The sequence below is a fragment of the Egretta garzetta genome, unplaced genomic scaffold, assembly GCF_000687185.1.
Source record: "Egretta garzetta isolate BGI_Z169 unplaced genomic scaffold, ASM68718v1 scaffold43, whole genome shotgun sequence".
In the NCBI taxonomy this organism is placed as follows: Eukaryota; Metazoa; Chordata; class Aves; order Pelecaniformes; family Ardeidae; genus Egretta; species Egretta garzetta.
In genome coordinates, this window is record NW_009259047.1 from 1,665,025 (window position 1) to 1,684,567 (window position 19,543).

At 37.7% G+C, this 19,543-nt stretch overlaps 1 protein-coding gene across 2 annotated transcripts; it reads left to right on the plus strand.

Annotated features, from left to right (window-relative positions):
• The first annotated feature begins 457 nt into the window (after positions 1–457).
• On the plus strand, positions 458–14,752 carry LOC104122898 (SSX family member 2 interacting protein). 2 transcript variants are annotated; one of them, XM_009635086.2, is made up of 13 exons: positions 458–500; positions 1,267–1,433; positions 1,684–1,884; positions 3,710–3,820; positions 5,202–5,337; positions 6,924–6,999; positions 7,077–7,248; positions 7,494–7,644; positions 9,154–9,290; positions 9,724–9,897; positions 12,203–12,314; positions 14,309–14,429; positions 14,677–14,752. In XM_009635086.2, exons 1-13 carry the CDS (start codon positions 458–460, stop codon positions 14,750–14,752), a joined length of 1,677 nt encoding a protein of 558 aa, XP_009633381.2. The 2 variants fall into 2 exon arrangements, with proteins under 2 accessions (XP_009633381.2, XP_035746550.1); XM_035890657.1 differs by having other exon boundaries at positions 14,309–14,428; positions 14,670–14,752.
• The last annotated feature ends 4,791 nt before the right edge of the window (positions 14,753–19,543 follow it).

The window sequence follows — 19,543 nt, forward strand, 5'->3', positions numbered from 1 at the left end:
CTTAAGTAATAATCCCACTGGGACAGATTTATGTTAAAACTTCATGTAAGTTTATCTTGATAAAATTGCTTCCTGGTTATATGGCAGGGAAATATTTAATATTTGGCTTTCTGTGTTTTCTCTGATGTACATCAACAAAAACAACTGAGTTATCTACAGTGTGAATGTTTACTAATTTTACATGTGCCTGGCATTTTAGCTTTAGTCAATGGTTTACAAGATGTAGTTAAGTTTCAGGCTAACTACAGATAGATGCATCATTTTTTACAGCATATTTGTTGTACTTTCTGTGTTCCAAATGCTGTGTAAAGTAGTAGAAAAAATTCACGTGGCTCAAGTCCAATAGTCGCTCTTCTATGCTTGCTTTAATCTTCTAGCTGTATTAGCTGCTATTGTTAATCTAAAATGCTCTTGCTATTTTAGGAGATGCCTACGTAACACACGTTGCCAGCAAGCTATGGGAGATTGGAAGACTATTACTGTGCCAGTGCTGTCATCAGGTAAGCTGGTAATGTTTTGAATTTAGTGGATTCACTTTACCAGTGATGTTGTAGCTGCTAAAGAGAGAGATTGGTGTTTCATGCATGACACATTTGACTAATTAAGCAGAATGTTAAATAATGTGAAGCATTTTGTGTTTTGTTTCGGATTGAGTCCTTACAGAAATGCTACTGTAAAATACTGTCCTTTTGCATATACATAAAGGTTCTAAGACTTTTCAGTCATACTTTTTTTTTTAAATCACACCTTTCAGGATACTTTGCATTTGCAGATGTTTCTTTACTTGTTCTGTATTATTTTGCCTCATAAATTGATTACAAATTCATTAAAAGAGTAAATATTTTTTTGCCTACTTCTGCCTAGTGGAAGACTAAATTACAGCATACACTTTAATATGAATAAGGATATCATAACATTCCATAAGAATGCTCACTAAATACACCTGCGTAGGAAAAAAAGAAAACTTAAAAAATTGTGTTGTAGCAAGCCAATTAGGAAGAAAGTTTGGACAATTTTTTCTTGGCAGATGAGTAAAGTTTGAAAGATATAATACCTTAAAATGTTACTGAGTTTTTAAATCTTTAGTGGAAGTTTATCCGTTTTTTTTTAATTGTGAATTGTTTCATATACGTCATTCTGGATGAAATTCTAAGCTCTAGAATTGTAAATTTCTGTAAATAGTGATTTGAGTAGTGAGGTTTTTTTGTGTGTGATATGTCCTAAACTATTAGCCCTGATTTGTTTCTTAATGTTTTTAACTTTTAGATAGCAAAAATATTTTTCAATATACCTCAGAAAAAAAGATATCTCCCCCAAGCATGAACTCACAAGTGCTACGCTTGCCACTGCCTTCATCCAAAAGCATGCACAGCTTTTTCAGTGCCTTCTGCACAGAAGAGAATATTGAACAGAGCATATCCTATCTCAATAGGGTAAGCCAGATCTTGTTTATTGGAGGTTGTGTGAAGGTGACATTAAATCAATTGTGGTTGTAAAGATTCACTGGATTAAGAAAGCTTCTTTCTCAATGCACAGAAGCCAAAGTTGCTGGGGAATAGGATTTTACACCCCCCAACCCCCCACCCCCCATAGGATTTCACCCGATATTGTTTCTCTTTTGGAGAATTGTGAGAGATTGATCCAGTTATTTTATCCCCCCCTCCCCGTCTTGTCTTTTACCAGGAATTGACAACACTGGGCTTTCCTTCTATTTATGCGGAGTCCAAAGGAAACGAATTAAATTTAATATCTATCATAAATTGCATGAATGAATTGCTTGTACTTCAGCACAAGAACCTCCGAGCTCAGGAAGAAGTAGAAATGCAGCATCTGAAACTGGGTAGTGATATGGACCACTTACAGAACTGCTATGCTAAATTAAAGGTAGAAAACAAGATAATTCCACCAATATTATGCAGCACTTAGATTTAACAGATACTTTACATTCTTAACAGTGAGTGCTTTTTTGTTTTTCTCCCCAGTACTAATCTGCAGTTGTATTTTTATGTGTATTTGGGGGTTTTTTTGAAGTCTTTTTCCAGTTGAAAATTCCTTAAATGTAATGACATGAATTAATGGGAGAACTGAAAACTTTTTTAGAATTATGGTCTCTTTAATCAATGAAGAGGGAATATTGTTTGGATTGGAAGTGTTAATGCATGCTGTGGGTGAAAATGTTAAAAACTTCGGTTCATATCATTCAGTATCACTTAAAAGGATATGCCCAGCTCTAAAAGATAAATTCCCAATATAACTGTAACCAGTAAAAGTGTAGGTAGCTTTTTCTAGTGTGTGTCACAGGGTTCTTATCAGTCTTTCTCCATATCTGTAGTTTTCCCTGTTTTTTTGTTGTTGGATTCCTTGGATAGCTGACTACACAATCTCTTTGTAAGAATTACTCAGAAGCTGTTGTCAAAGCTGAAGTTACTAAGATTTGTTCTATCACAGGACAAATACATGCACAAGATAAATACGTCCACTACTGTGGAGCAGCTGATATGTTGGAAGTTCACAGCTTATGCTACTTCATGGGTACTTGTATGTGCAGTCATATTGGAAGAGTGTTGTCTTTCCCTTGATTCTGTCAAGGAAAAAAAAATATTTCAATGCATAAGTCAGGGCCTTTTAGGCTTGCTTTGCACTAGGGCTGGCCAGCGTTATCTCCTTGACAAATACTGCTGCAGATTCTCAAAATCGTAGTAGTCCTGCTGAGATTGGTCATCCATGTAGAAGTATTTCAATCTAACATTAAAAATAATGTGTAACTGCACTCATTTTTATATAAACACTGTATAATGTTGGGTTCCAGAACGCTCCAGTTACTTTCCCTAGACAAATGGCTTCAAGGTGAGGGGGGAAAAACTTGTTAGTACTACTTCAATCCCAGGGCATTTAATTTAGCTGTCAGCTTGTAAGGTTTCTTGTGTAAGTTCTTTCAGATACCATGCAGTGATCCTCTTGACTTCCACTACTGTGTTAACTATATTCTGTTGTGGTTTGCTTATAAATTCTTGTTGCTGAAATATCTCTACGCGTTTGTAGCTTGCTACACATATGAAGAAAAAGAGCTTGTAGGTAGTGTGGCTCTGTCATTTAAGTTGGCAATTCCAGGTTTGTTTGAATCTCATATTTGTGGAAAAAGATTTCCAAAATGCTAGTTTTATATAATCTGTTACAATGAGATCATCTGTCTAGCCTTTCTCTGTGTATGTGCAATGTTCCATTTGCTTTGCTATGGTCACAGTCTGCATATCTGTGTTAATTATCCCCATGACTGTTTAACTGAAACATTCTGGTAAAACTGTAGTCCCAAATTCATATAGGTTGCTTGGTATCTGCCTCATGTTCACAGAATAGATATGCTTACAAAATCCTGACTTAATGAAAAAGTAATAACTGTATAAGACAATATGTGTTAAATACCAAGCCAAATTTTTGGGGTTTGGGAGCAGGAGTGTTTCTTGTGCTGGAGAATAGTACATCTTGCTCCAGAAAATAGAACTAACTTGTCATTGAGAATGCAAGATCATCCCCAAAACATCAGAGATAAAATACATAGGCAAACTTATCTCAAGTGAGGTGGTGTGGCAGTTTGGTTTGTATGGTTTGTTTTTTGGGGGGTGTGTGGTGGTTTTGGGTTTGGTGGTGGTTTTTTTTATTTCTTTGCTATTATTTCTTATTGATACTGAACTATCAACACTTCTTCTAGGAACAGCTGGAATTATCTAAGAGGGAAATAGTTGGACTTCAGGAAAGAGACCGACAACTGCAAAGCAAGAACAGAAATTTGCATCAGTTACTTAAAAATGAAAAGGATGAAGTGAGTTGTCTTGTACATTAACACAAGTCATTACATAGATATTCAATAATATGGTTTTTTGCAAGGAGTCTTGTAACTGTTCCTTTTGAATGCTTTTTTTGTTGCTAAATGTTGTCTTTCACCAAAGTGAAATCTGCATGTTACATATGGATAAATAGATTCTGTAAGGGATAGGTTCAAGTTATAACAGTGGTCGAGAGTACCACAGAAATGCACATGTGCAGTTTTCTGCTTTTAAACGCAGAAATTGGGAAAAATTTCTTCACAGAAAGGGTTGTCAGGTTCTGGAATGGGCTGCCCAGGGAGGTGGTCGAGTCCCCATCCCTGGAGGTATTTAAAAGAAGGGCAGACGAGGTGCTTAGGGACAGGGTTTAGTGGTGGGATGGCAGTGCTAGGTTAACGGTTGGACTTGATGATCTTGAAGGCCTCTTCCAACCTATACGATTCTATGATTCTGAGGCTTTCTGTCTTTTTGAGCATAGCTTTGTCTTCAAATGTTTTAAAATATCAAAAAGTAGGAGGGGGAACAGGATTCAGTCCCTTCCTCAAACGTTTGTATATAGGGGCTTTTCTTTTTTTGGTTATATTGTACAGGAGAGTAAAAGATCAAAAAGAAGGGAGGTGGGGGAAGCCCAGCCCAAAAGCGGAGTCATGTTAAACTTGGGAGTCTTGGAAGAACCAAGATCAGAAAACACTTTGAAATCTGAGACATGCTGAGTTTGGGTTTTGTTTCTGGTGTGCTCCTTCCTGCACACCCCCGGCCCCATACTTTACATGGCTCCTAAGTTTCTGTGAGTGTTCTCTGTGTTCATAAACATATTGATACAGTTAGCAATCGTAGTACTATCTGTATATAGTGAACATACTAAAGTTCCAGCTTAAAATACTGAATGCACTGTATGTAAGGTCTAAAAGGTCAGTTTTGACCAAACACATTAGTCTGTCTTCCAGCATCCTGCTGCTCAAGACAAGAAGACTTTATTTTTTTTAGTGTAAACCTACCAAGCACACTTTAAACTAGATCCTGAACATTAATGACTGAAACCAAAAATCTGTCCTTTTCTGCTCTGTTTGATAAAGGTGTTAAAAAAGGTTACGTGAATTGCCTGAACATGAGCTCAGTTGTACTTCAGAGGGCCTATAGTATTATAATATGTTGCTTATGATGTTGGTTTCTGCAGAAAAGAAACTGAATCCCCTGACTTAAGTCTGAGGTCAGAATCCATGGGTTGGAAGAGTTCTCCTGATTCCTTTTGTCACTTTCACCAGAAATACAGTTTAATGGAAGCATCATTTTGCTTCACATGTTTCGGTTTTCTGAAAAAATGTATGTGCTTACGCTTTAGTTGAAGAAACACAGTTTTTGTGGGGTTGCTTTTAGGTACAGAAGCTACAGAACATAATTTCAAGTAGAGCTACACAGTACAATCATGATATGAAGAGGAAAGAGAGAGAATATAACAAACTAAAGGAACGCTTACATCAGTTAGTCATGAACAAAAAGGAGAAAAAGATAGGTAAGTAGCTCTGTGAATCTTACTATGGCAAACCAGCATATTCTGTATGTTAAAAATGCTTAAATTTGGTTCTAGGTATCTTTACAAGAGGAGGGCCATATTGACTTTAGATTTTTACTTAGATGTTGGAATGTTACATAAAAGGTATAATATTTCATCAGCTGTGTGAGGCTAATAATCTTATGGAAAACAATATAAAAGTTTGTTTACCAAGCACAAACCAAAAGGAGATCTCTACAAAATGAGGTTTTTTACTAGGGAGAATTATTTGGAATCAATTCCTAAGCCAGAGCTGTCCCTCCTCTACTTTCTTGCTACTGCTACCGTTACAAGACTTCAGATAGTGACATAAGCACTGTATTATGCCCACCAGTTACAATTGGGAAGGAACACTGCATGAGCTTTTTCCCCCTTGAGATACTATAGTCGACAAGCAATGAGAAATTTTAGAGAGTATGTAACACAAGATAGACATAGTATCTAGTGCTATGTGGAATGAGGAGAAAGGAAGTCTCCTTTATCATACAAGTACTTCTATGTTATGCTGTCCAAAAATTGTGTTCAAGGCACTCACTGGCGCTATTTAGTGTATGTATAGTTCTTTGTTGTGCGTTGCTGAATATAGGTAGCAGTGTCAATGTAATTGAAAAAATACCTGCACCTTTTCGTTCATATATCTGGCCATATATCACTTATCTTCAGTGGAAGGGAAGACCTGCTCTTCCTCTCTTATCCCTCCTACCACCCCCAAACCACTCAGCTGTCTGCCAACTGTAGTGCATTTGTATTTTACTAAGCTGGTTTAGTTTACTAAACCGGAAGAAAACTATGAATGTTATTGCCAAGTTGGTTTTCTGCTGATTTAAGTTTTCTGAAAGTGCTTGTTGATAAGGCAAACCAGGATAGGATGTCGTAGGAACACCTATTTTGGCTGCAGAAAGTCTTTAGGTATCAGCTCAGTAATCTTTAGAAGCCTCACCCTGAGGTCAGCAAAACTTGTGGCATGTTCTTGACTCCAGTTGGCTAGTACTAGCTCAAATATCAGTGAGGTCAAAATAACAGGGTTCTAAATCTAGTTACTGTTTGCTTGGTAACTAATTAGAATTGAGCTTGGACCACTAATCTGTAGTGATGTGGTGGTTTTGGGCTTTTGTTGCTGGTGTGTGTTTTGTTTGGGTTTTGGTGGGGTTTTTTTCTCTTTTGAGGAACACTTTGTGAAATGCCAGGAAGTTGCTTACTCTAAACTGGAGAGAAGACTGGCATTATTGCCAGAAGAGAGATTCAAGTTGATACACCAATATAAAGGTTGAAATGGGGATGAAGGTATCATTAAGAAATCCATAAGAAAGATAAGACAGGCTGATAATACATCGCTCCATGAGTTTCCAAACACAAAAAATGATCATCTTTCTTTGACTGTCTTATTCTTGCTTTAAGCAGGGCAATGCTGTTTCATATGGGTCTGAAGACTGAGGGGGATATTTGGGTAATGTGGTCTCTTGACAATAATCACATGTAAATGCAATGTCATCTGAATATATATTTGCGTGTTGTTTCATGCTTTGTAATATCCTTTTCATTTGTAGCTATGGAAGTTCTAAATTATGTTGGTAGAGCTGATGGGAAGAGAGGTGCATGGAGGACTGATAAGACAGAAGCCAGGTAGTTGTCTTAGAATAACATTAAATGAAGCATATCCTATGGCTGTTATGTTGTTACTGTAAGACTACTTCTTCCAGAAATGAAGAAGAAATGTACAAAGTTCTGTTAAGTGATTATGAACAACGGCAAAAACAGCTTTTAGTGGAAAATGCTGAGCTGAAAAAAGTTCTTCAGCAAATGAAGAAAGAGATTATTTCACTTCTCCCACCTCAGAAACAGAAACCTAAAGAAAGGTCTGAAGATGGGCCAGTAAGTATTCTTCAGTTAAAATCTGTGTGGTAGCTTGGTGTAGTGCTGGAGTAACTTGATAATTTTAAAAAAAAAAAAAGTAAACTTCTTGTGAGACTTGCAGTGGATTGCACATCGTGTGCTGCATGGGAGAAAATCATTGCCTTAAATCCTGTTCATGCTGCATAGTCAGTTTACTTAAATAAAAAAATACACATATTTGGAGTGATGGAGTGGTTTGCAGCTGCTTGTTTCTGCTTCTACAGGTGCTTTCAGACCTGGAGGAAGATATTGGAGAGTTAAATAAAGAGAATATGTGGGAACTGTCTTGTGAAACTGTACGAGAGCAGCTTACCAACAGCATTAGAAAACAATGGAGAATGCTGAAAAATCACGTTGAAAAGCTGGATAACCAAGGTGACGTTTAACTGTATTGCATGTACATATAAAATGCTACTGATAATTCCTTTTGATATCATGCTTTTAGGATTTACTTTACTGACTGCCTAAGCTAAAGGAAGCTAAGATGGAAGGCATTGTGACCTGGTAGACTTCCTGAAAGGGCTTGTGACTGGCGTTTTTCTGTGTGAGTTTTAATTGTAGGTAGTTAGGGAAGCCATTGCATACCAAGCCTATTATCAGGAGAAAGGACATGATTATAGTTTGACACAGTAAATGGCAACTTTCTGAAGAGACAATTATTTTTCTTCTGAAAGTACGTGCCCTGTAGTAATGTTTGTTGCCTTTCCCCACCTTCTTGAGATATTGAAGTAATGCAGCTGTAACAATTTGAAGTAATTGGATGCAAAATATGTAAATCCTGTCACATCCATACCTCTGAGGCTTCTTGTGGCATTCTAAAGCGAACTGGATGATGGTATGGTTTCGGACTCTCCTCATTTCCAGCTGTTAAACAGCATTAAAAGATGGCTAAAAATATATAAAATTCTTTCCTAGTATTATTTTCCCATGCTAGCAAATGCTGCTGCTACCACAGGGATGTTGGCAGTCAAGAATAAGACTGAGAAGGTCACGCGTGCAATTGCAAATAAAAGAGCAGATGGTCTATGAGAATATCTTTATACCATAAAAAGGATTTTAAGAACACTTGTTCTGAGTAACACTTGATTTGGTGTGACTGACTGAAAAAATAGTTGTAAGCATCAGCAAAAATGTTTCAAGTATTTGCTGTTTTCTTGGAGTCACCTTTTTATTTTTTGGACTTATAGAGATGACCATAGTCTAGTCCTTTAGGATTCAATTAATGTTCAAACACTGTCATCAGGGGATCAAAACTTGGCCTATTGCAATCACTGTGATAGCTGTGCGTGAAATTAAATGAAGCAGTATGTAATTGTACAAAATAAATTTTATTCCTGTCTAATTCATTCCCTTACTGGGAAGAAAATACGCACATGATGTTTGTTAGCTCCATTTCTCCTTCACAGGACTTGAAGGAAAAGGCTTTCTTTTTATATCTGTGATAAATATAGTTGCTGTTGTATTTTTATGAACACACTAGCCCCTCAAAAACGGGCTCAGAAGAATAAGCTAACAGCATGTCAGTGAAAAGAAGTCTTCAGTTGTCTTTTTTTTTTTCTTTTAAATAACTGCTGAAACAAGTTGGGGGTTTGTGTGACACTTTCATTGCAGTGCAAATGCATGGTTTACCTTGGGGAATGTGAAACAGCTATGTTTTCATTGCCTTTTTTTTTCTGAACTGGATTTTTTGCATAATTACATGTGTAGCACCAATTCTGGAACTCTTGTCTCTGATAGAAGTGCTTTTGTATACACTGTGTATCTGTCTATCAGGATGAAATAAATACAGTCTGAAACCTTTTGCTATTGATATGAGTCCCTGACATGAGAGATTTTTTTTTTTTTTTATTTTGTTTTTAAGTAGCTTTTTTCCCCCGCCCTTAGTGTCACGTGTACATTCAGGAGCTTTGAATGAAAAAGATGTCATTTCAAGAGAAGACCATGAGCTGGAAACTGAAAAGCTAGAGTTAGAGATTCAGCAATGTAAAGAAATGATCAAAACTCAGCAACAGCTCTTACAGGTAGTAGGCTTTATTTTTTCTTATTTTTCTCAACTGAATCTAAACTCTTTTGTCTTTTAATGTGCCACTTTTCCCACCTCTGAGCATATCTCCGTTCTTTGATAATGCTTTTTAAATAAAATATCTTAATGGCTGGTCAGAGTATAGGTGTGCTAGTGGGTTGATCAGTAACTTAATGAGTTTATCATCCTGGTAGGAATAATTTTGGGGGATAAACAAAGGTGAGGAAGGCTGCTACGGTCAGCTGCCTGAACAGGGAAATTTTGCTTGCCATCTGAAACTCTGCCCCCACCAGTCACCAACTTGATACTACATTGTTTCCATATTAAACTTCAACTATTTTTCTGATAAAGCTGAACCTGTGGAAATACTGCACTTCTTAACAGTCACTCACAAATTAATGTTTGTGTCTTTTGTTGCTTTGTATCTGCAGCAGCAGCTTATGTCTCCATGTGACGATGACACCACTCTGTTACTACAGGACTGCTACTTGTTGGAAGAAAGAGAGCGTCTTCAGGAAGAATGGAGACTATTTCGAGAACAAAAAAAGAATTTTGAGAAGGAACGAAGAAGCTTTACAGAAGCTGCTATTAGATTAGGACTTGAGGTATTAGAAAAGTAGAAAAGTATTGGAAAAGGGAACTCCTGTGGAAGATGAGTTACAACTATTAAGTAGTTTTATTGTTACACACACTAAAGTGCAGCCATGCAGCAGTAGTTGTTTGCTAACATCTATACAGAAAGATTGTTCCCATACTGTGCAAAACATATCTTTGGTCACTGTAGGAGATCGTTCTGTCGGCATTTCAAAAAAACCAAGTTTTTTGTGTGTATTGGAAAATACAGATGCTGCAACTGGAATGACATATTTTTGTTTCAGCTTTTGAAATATCTATGGACTTTTAGAAATCAGCCCACTTCTTCACTAAATCCTTTATTAGATGCTGCTTAAGTTAAGTTTCCTTTGAAAGCAAGGCTCCTGCAAATTTTAGGCAGATTTGGCTTCAGGGTTGAATTCTCAAAGTATTCGATTCCTAAACTTTTGTGAAAACCAGTGACTATTGCAGAAATGCAAAGTAATTGCTGACTTTCCCATAGCAGAGTCGTTATCTGTTCTGTTCTTGTAGTCAAGCTGGCCAGTAAGCACACATACTGGAAGGCAGCGATGATAGCTGTGTCTCTAAAGGAGCTCTAGCATGAGTGTCCTTTGGCCTAGCCAATAATTAGGGCCAAGAACATGAAGGGGCTTACAAGTTTAGCAGGGAAAGGAGGTCACAATGATGTGGTTGTGAAACTATGACGGTACAGATATGAGAGGAAAAAAAGCCATTGAAAGGAAAAAAAGAAATGGACTTTAGATTTATTTCTTGCAGAACTGCTTGCTTTGACATGCAGAGGAGAAAGTTGGAGTGGGATGTGAGTAAAATTTATAAAACTGTGGATTCAGTTAGTCAGACGAAAGTAGTACTGTTGTTCGCCGATCTCAAGATTAGGACTAGCAGGACTAGCATAGAAACTGCTTGAAATTAAGTCTAAAACATACCCAAAAAGTTAAGTTTTCATGTATCGAGTAGTTAACTTACGGACTTTGGTGCCACAGGAGACCGTGAAGGCCATCATTATCAGCAGATTGAAAAAAGCAGTTGCTCATGAACAACACATCCACAGATGGATACTAAAAGGGAGTGGGCAAGGGGGTGGCTCCCAACATGTCTAATCAAATTACTTCTGTGGCTGGGAAACTCTGAGGGAATGCACTGCAGAAAGTGGCCAGGTTCATGTGATCTCATAAATAGCATTGCTTGTGGCCATTGTTGGAGACAGAATACTGAGCTAGGTGGACAACTTGTCTGACTCGAGACTCTTTTTTTTTTTTTTTATTCTTATGGTGTAAAATTTATTGTAAAGGACATAAAATACTTTAGATTTTACTTGAGATACTGCCACAACAGTATTGCACATGGTAACGAATATTGACCCAGACCACTACATATAGATATGTATTCTTCAACTTCTTCTATTATTTTTATTGCATTTTAATGAATTAATGAATTTCCCATTGGCCCTTGAATTCAGCTTTAGGTCTTGAGTGCTCATAAATGATAATTGTTTGTCCAGAGATGTTTAGGACTACATTGCAGCATAAGCCTAACTATCCATGCTTCTGCTTGTTAAAATGCTTAAGCATGGAAAGAGAAGCAATGCTGTAAGCTTTGTAGGTGTCTGTGAAAGTTAGCATTGGAGTTCAGTTTGCTCTATTTTCTACTGACATAGTAGAAATAATTTTATACAATGGGGATGTCCTGTTTCACTGATGGGTTTTGGAGATTAAATAGCTTTTTGCTTGGTTCCAGAGCCACTGGATCTTTTGGAGGTTGTCTTTTAGCCATGATTTTTCTTTTCTGTGCTCAGAGTGTTTGGAAAATGGGGGGAAAAAACCAAACAAACAAAACCCCCCCCTTTTTTTCTGCCCCAGTTTCAGACAGAAGGAATCAGTGGTATTTTCAATGTTATTTTATCTGTTTAGAAGAAGGCTTGGGGTTGAGGTTTAAGCAGTAATCCTTATTGGCAGCTGCCCAGAAATGAGGCCAACCTCCCAGAGGTAGTGCCACACTGAGAGGGACGGGGAGCATAGGAGGCAGCGATAGGAGATTGTGTCACTGGAGTGGAGAACAGTAAAACGAAAGGATTATCCAGACCTCTGTGAAACAAACCCTGGGGTCTGGCTTGTAAATAAATACCTCCTCAGCTAATCCTTGTTGGATTCAAAAGCTTGCTCGCATGACTGTAATTCTGTGTTAAACTGCCTGCTCTCCTTAATTACATGGAGGCATTACAACTTTTGCATCAGTTCAATGTGGACTAAGCTTGTTCCCGTTGTCATCGGTGTAAACTGGCATCTCTTTTCCTAGAGAAAGGCATTTGAAGAAGATCGAGGAGCGTGGCTGAAGCAACAGTTCTTAAGTATGTCTACTGATTACAAGCACTCTGAAAATGTGACAACTCCCAGTGCCTTCTTAGGAAGCAAGTATTTGGTTCAAATTATGTTCTTGTAATATGTTTCTTTTCCCCCCTTTTGACTAGAAGATGCAAATATAAACAAAACTATTAAAGCCTCAAAACTTCCCAAGACAGAATTTACCATGTGTCTGTGTGCCTCTACCTGTCACAGTAACTCAGGGTTCAAAATCTCCTTCTAAAAAGGGAATTGTGGTAAATCCCTCCCTGATAATTACTTATGTAATGAATTTATATTTGCCAAGCGCTCTGGTGAATGTTGAGTACCTGACAGCGCAGCTGTTAAGAATGGGGAACTTTTAGAATGATTAATTTAAATGTGAGCATATTAATTGCCAAGGCAGTTGAAGAAATCGTGACTTACAGGGATCAGCATAGATTAGAAAAAAGTTTTGGAAATGAGCATCATAATGTGGGGACGGCAGCATTAATTGAGATGAGGTGATATTAAACATGCGTACACCTACATATTCAGTAAAAAAGAATCCTTTGGAAAAAGAGTAAAAATAGCATGATGATAACAAAAATAAATTTGAGCAATGAACACATTTTTAAGATTCAAATCTTCATAAAGGAATAACTTCTCCAGAAAAGATAATGACAATATACTATATGACACATAATTTGGAATATTGTTTTTATTGAAAGTATTTTTTTACTTTTTTCTACATTTTTTTTTTCTTTCAAATTTGTAAGTTTGTTTTCCATCTCCTCATGCCTGAATATGCATGTGCAGTGTTTTGGTCTTCACCACTGAGCCTTCAATACTTTCTAAGGGGTGGGAGGGTGAGGTGAGACAAAAAAAAGGGATGGGGAAAAAATAACAATAATCTCTGTTAAATAGCTTCTTGTTATGGCAGCCAACATGTAAAGATAAATGTGTGAAACATCTAGCAAGGAAAGATAGCTTGAACTAGTATTCTTGTTAGATAAAGTAGCCTACCTCGTGTGCCCTGGGTTCTCCTTGTTTCTCCTCTGTGCAATTCCTGTAGCACTTCTGTAAGTGGGAAGTGAAATGATCTTCCACAGGAAAATTTATTTTTAGAAACAGAATTGAGATTGTTTGGCTGTTGCTCATAAAGAATGACTTGATTTAGTGATCTGTGAGCAGCTTGAGATCTGTTAACACTCATTGTACAGTAAAGCTTTTGATTTGTAATTGCCTTTTTCCAAATTCTAGTCTTTCTTGATATATTTAATGCCATATTTTCTGTTCTGAATGGTATCCTTCAACCTTGTATATCCTAATCTTAAGCTACTGGATGATAGTAGTAAAAATAAAAATATGTCTGCCACACAGAGAATCATGCTCAATTTGGATATTACTCCAAAGGTTATAATTAGAATTGTTTCATGTTAAATTTTCCTTTTTCACAACACTTGTCCAAAAGCTCTTAATTCTATAGCGCTATGATGAATATTGTAGAATACAGAATCATTTCTTTTTTTTTTTTCTTCTTATGAAAGAATTTAAATCTAAATGTGAAGAAGAGTTAGCGGGGATTGATCTGGCCCTGCCAAGTTTTGGCTCTGACTTTAGTGGTGGTGAAGTTCATATAAATTCTAAGGCATCTAATTTACTGCTTTTAATTTTTTTTTATGTCAAGTTTGCAAGTTCTCATGTTGTTGTTAATTACTGTGTATGCATACTGGAGAAGTTTTTGCTTAATGAGTAAAAAAGCTTTAGCAATTGTAAAGCAAGAAACTTTACGTTTTAGTTACTTTAAACTTGACTTCAGTATGACTACTTGCAGTGGCAGTTGTGTCAGCAAATGCTTCACTTTCAAATTTAGAATCCTAATTTTAATATAATTTCATTCAATAGCATTGTGTGTACTTACAAAGTTTTATCACAGATGATAACCATAAGACTTATTATTATAGACATGCTGTAAGACATTTTGGGGTGGTTTTTTTTAAAGCAGAAGACATAAAGAAGCAAGTCCTTCAAATGTTTTTGGTTGCACTGTAGTTTAACTGATGATATGTGTATCTCTTAGGTTCTGACCAAGACAATCGCTTGGTGAAATCTACATCTCAGCAAAGAAAACCTCACTGTATGTTGAGTGGTCCAGTTTCAGCAGAACCTTGCCAGACATCTCAGTATATTACACATAACAGGTATCCAAAACGATGTTGCAGGTGGTTATTTTCACAGTGCTAAGCTCTATGTAGAGCACAAAGGCTAAGTTGTGGTAACTTACAGAAAGCCTGATCTAAGGCTTATGATTAATCCATAGCAAAACGTATTAAACCTCATTTCGTAAAACCAGTACTGTGTTTCTATCCAAAGCATAATTTATTTGCATTGTAACATTCTTTTTTCTTTTTTTTTTCTTTTCTTTTTTTTCCCCCTCCCCTGTTCCAGTGCTGCAGGAAAAAAACCTGCTGGAGATAGCAAGCCAAATCAGTGGGTGGGAAGCGACAAAGAAGAAACTGAGTAATGCACAAAGTCATGGGAAGACTCTGGAGTTGGCACTCGGCTATGTAGAAACTTGCACATAGAACAACTGCCTTAGACTTCCTAGGGTTGCCTGCTGGTTTTTTTGTTAGAGATTTGTTCATAAACTTCCCATTCTTAAGTGAAACAGAATGCTATGAGTCTGATCATTCTTCTAGAGGATTATGTGGTGATCTGAATTGTGGTGTGTGTGTGTGTGTGTATGTGCGTGCACATGGCTCTTATTTTATTTTTTTTAGACCATTTTTTGCCTCTTTTTCTTGCAACTCTTGAAAGAAGATAATTTAAAAATATATAAAAGCTTTGATATTTTTCTAGTAACTGGAGCTCTGATTCTGTGAATGAAGCGGTGGTCTGAAGCTGTGTCTAAGGAAATACCGGATCCCAATGTTACCTTTCATCACAGGCAGAGATAGCACTTTTAGAAATTGTTTGATTATTGGAAACATTCGTTTATGTCTCAAGTGTAACTGGTATTAAAACTTCTTTTGCCTCAACTTGAATGTACAGTATACTGTAGATTTTTAACAAAACAGGTTCTATATTTATTGTGTGATTTGAAAATACCTCTTTGATATTTCAGATGACTTAAAGTGCAAAATCTTTATATATTTGTAAATAGACAGAGTGATTATGCTGAGAAACCATGAAATGAAACACATGCATACATAATATTATTTTACATGGCATTTTAAATTGTTTTATAGTGATACTCAGTTTACAGATGCATTAGGACTTTCAGTGGTTCAGTTAAGAACCAAATTATTTCAAATGTGAACAATAAACATGTAATTCTATTCTAAGAAACCTTGGTTCTGTGTTTTGTGTGCACTAAACTTTTCCAGCTGTCATGGTTGTAGGGCTGTACGCTATGGCAACAAATCTGATGCTGGTATTGTATTTTGTTAGTTTTTCCTTTTAATTGACCCCAGAATATTATTTTTTTTTCTATAGCCTTTAGGAAATCTGTGTTTCTTATAATGTAATAAAAATAGCCAAGTAGAGGTAAGATTTTTCAAAGTCTCCTTCACCTGGCTCGAAGCATGCACTTTTCCTGGCCCATTACAAATCCATCGCGTCTCTTGGGTTTTTGTGCATCTGTGAACGCATGTGTACAGCTCTCATCCTGGTGTAACTGACCTTTTGGAAGGTGTCTAAGCAACTTCTGCTTTTCTCAGGGCTATAGGATAGAAATCAACTCTGAAGCTTAGAATCCTTCACTGAAAATGCATTGCTGCTCTGCCTTCAGAGCTGCATGTAATGGAGTGATTGGACTACCTGGAAAAATAGCAATAGAATAATACAGGAAAGAGAAGAAACTGGAGTTGTCCAAGTGAGCAGAGACAGAAAACTGCTGATTGTGCTGACCAGTTCAGTGTGTTGGCTACTATTTCCTCTCAAGCTGTAACTCGAGGCAAACTGCAGAGGATACGTGTAGTAAGGTTCTCGCATAGCACCCGTAAGGAAGCAGAAGAGTACACAATAATATTCTTGGTCAGCTTTCTGCTGCGTGAGTAGGCAGGTTGGAAAAGACAATATAAATAGCATCGTATGTCTCTCTTCCTCCAGCTCCCCCTGGATACCTGGGTGTTGTAGTCATGTCATCTGCTGAAAGGGGTTAGCAGTGTACAGCCTTCCCCACGACGTGTTGGACAGCTCTTGCCTGAGTTTTAGTTACGGAAGAACAGACAGACATATTCAAAAAGCACATTTAAAGATGTAAAGTGAAAAATTTAACATATTGGCAATGAAGTGGGAGAACAGTACATGTTTATATTATATTTACATGTGTTTTTTACATTCTTATTTTCAGGCTATCAGGTTATTCCCGGCCTGGAAGCCCGTAGCTGAGGCAGTATCAGTATGCCACTAGGGGCTGCTGCTGTCCTGAAGTAGTTAAGGTGTGCTCACTGGTTTTTTACTGGGACACTCAAATGCATTCAGTTCAGTTGGACTTTCTTACTAGACAGTTTTTCTTCAGGACAGTAACTTTTAGGATAATAATGCCTTTGAAGAACAAAATAATTTACCTATTTAATCTCCTTTTTTTGTGCCTATTGAATGATTAGCAGTTAATAAGCATCATGTACTAATTTTTTGCTTTTTCATTCTGTAACCTGTCTTGTAGAAGTGGAAATGTGTTTGAATGCTTCCCTGGAAGAACCCACTGTGCTAGAAGCGTGTATGCAGTTGAGTCCTCAGCTGACAGCTTAGGCCTGGTCTGGAAGTCTGGGGTATGGGTTCAGTCGTGTCCCTGAAAAGAAGGACGAGGTGCCTAGAGGCTTTGGATTGCTCTGTGCGCAGTGGTCAGGAAGCTTCTAAATCCGAAGCTGCTGCTAACTGTGGTATGAATACTGTAGCTGGTCTGGTTGGTGGCGCGGTGGCACTGAAATGCTTCAGTGTGGTGGAAGCAGCTCCGGGGTCTTTCTTACTCGGAGACTGTTGAAGAGCAAAGGGGGAGGCTGCTGGCAGGAACGCGGTGCTGGTGTGTCGCTACACACAGGTGCCTATTTCGGATAACGGAGCAAGTGGCCTACTTGGGAAGGAGCAAGAAGTACTGGCTACCAGTGACTGGTTAGTATATGGTTATCGTTAGCTACCTGTGCATGATACTGAAAAGATGAGTGGTTCTCTTAAACTACCAGGTGTTATTTCACAAAATCTTTAAATACAACACATGGTGGTGCTTTTTCAGTCCACGTGATGAGAGTGCTTTTACTGTATCAGTCTGATTAGGTATGAGTACTTGCTTTCCAGGATTAGGTTACAGCTGTCAATTATTTTTTTCCCCCTTGTACCCCCAGTGATTAGTAGAATACAGCTTTTGCAAAACACACTGCAGAGCAAAATAATTAATAAATTAAAACGTAAGAAAACTTTCTCCCTACAAAACAGCCCTCCTCCTGATCTGAAGAACTGCTTCCACCAGCTTCTGCAGCCTTGCTCTTTCAGTTGCAGCAGGACAAAAATATTCCTGTGTGTAGCGCAAAAAAAAAAAAAAAAAAAAAAAAAAAAAAAAAAAAAAAAAAGTGTGTAGCAAAAAAAAAAAAAAAAAAAAAAATCAGACCATAACCTAGCTTTTTCTTGGGGATTATTCCAGGCACACGTCAACCAGGCCAAGGTAACTAATAAATCCCCAAGATAACATCAATTTAAACAGGTTATTCTTGAAAGGAAAATAGAAGTATTTACAGGGTAGTTGCGATGCTGTGTGTGTTGAATTAGCTTAGCTACTACTTGTGCTGCTTGCTTTTCTTTTTTTTTTTCTCCCATTTGCAGTTACTACAGAGCTTTTTTGTGTGAAGACATGTAAGGTGTCTTGCTTTTACTCTCTTCCCTTCCACCCCCCCCTATTTAATTTGGGAGAGAAGCAGATGACAAGATACGAAAGGCTGATATAGTTGGATCCAAAAACTGATCCCCCCAAAATGTTCACATTATCTGATGATTCGTTTATTGCTTTCAGGCGATACATCTGACCTCTCACGCTCACTATGCCCAGCAAAGTTGCCCCGTAATTAAAAAAAAAAAAAAAAAAAGGAATTAAAACCCCCATGGTATATGTTGTGTTGTAGTTTTTGGACTGACACTGTACTCACGTTCCTTTATTCAAGTTTTGAGTTGCACAAGGCATACAACTAACTAGAACACAGGACAGGTAAGTTTGTTTTAAAGAAATGTTCAACGATTAAAAAAATAATTTTAATTGGATGGAAGAGCTTGCCAACATCATAGTGAAAAGTTTGTCACCTGAGGAACCAAACATGCTGGTTCCCTTGAATATAACAACATTGATAAGCGTGAAAAAGGAAACGTTTCTTGCTAGTGTGTGTCCCCCCTGCAAATGTAGTCTGCAGTGAGCTGGATGGCAGTTCCCAAAATCAAGGTTGCACAACCCCAGGTGGAATAACAGCCCCGATGAAATCTGTTTGAAAAAGTTAAGACTTGTGGGACTGACAACCCGGGAAGCGCAGTTGCTAGTAGGAGACTGTGGAAACTGCTGGGATAGAAAATAAATGTTCATTTGTGGTCGTTAACCTAGCGTTTGCCACAAATCCCACTGCTGTGGTTAATCTTACAACTGTAGGTATTGTGGGAACAGAAATAAAGTGAGTGAACAGCCAGTATGTCGTGGATGTTGAATTGGAATCGGATTCGCGGTTTTTTGTGTGATGTAAAGCCCACAGTTTATTGCATGGCCTGAAGTTACCTCTCCAGAGACACCCTCCGACTCAGAACCCCCCCTGTTGGTTTTTATTGCCTTTTCTCGTTGATCCAAGCTGCCACCCAGCTCACTTTGGAGGACTGCGTAACTCTTGGGGGGGCTTCACCAGAACTCCTTCCTCCTTTTTTTGTGATTATCAACCTATTACCGTGCTCGAAAAGGGCAAGTGTGTTTTGTGCACCTCCGCTTGTCTCAGTGCCCCTGATGTTTCTAGAACAGGACGCTTGTGTGAACGTCTTCCCGGGCTTTCTCTGTAAACCGCTGATGAAGCTGGCTGGGATCCTGCATCAGTTTGGGTACTTGGCTGCAGTTTCTATCTGGCTCCTTAGGAAATGCAAAAGTTCTAGCTGACCTGCACTCCCGTTCCCACTGGTTCCCTGCTAAGAGTCTCCGTGGGTTTTAATTGTTCACATTTAGTTGTCATTTACCTTGGAAGATAAAATATTTACAGATTTCTTATGAAATCTTTGTTCATTTAAAAAATATTCCTGGTCAGTGTGACCGGAGCTGAAAGGACACACTGAGCCTCTGATTTATTTAAATAAATAA

Bases quoted from the DNA above. Each gene is read 5' to 3' on its own strand.
- LOC104122898 (XM_035890657.1), top strand. From the start codon at position 458: ATGGGAGATTGGAAGACTATTACTGTGCCAGTGCTGTCATCAG. The intron at 501-1,266 runs GTAAGCTGGTAA...TTTAACTTTTAG, and splicing joins TGTGCCAGTGCTGTCATCAG to ATAGCAAAAATATTTTTCAA. The intron at 7,249-7,493 runs GTAAGTATTCTT...CTGCTTCTACAG, and splicing joins AAAGGTCTGAAGATGGGCCA to GTGCTTTCAGACCTGGAGGA.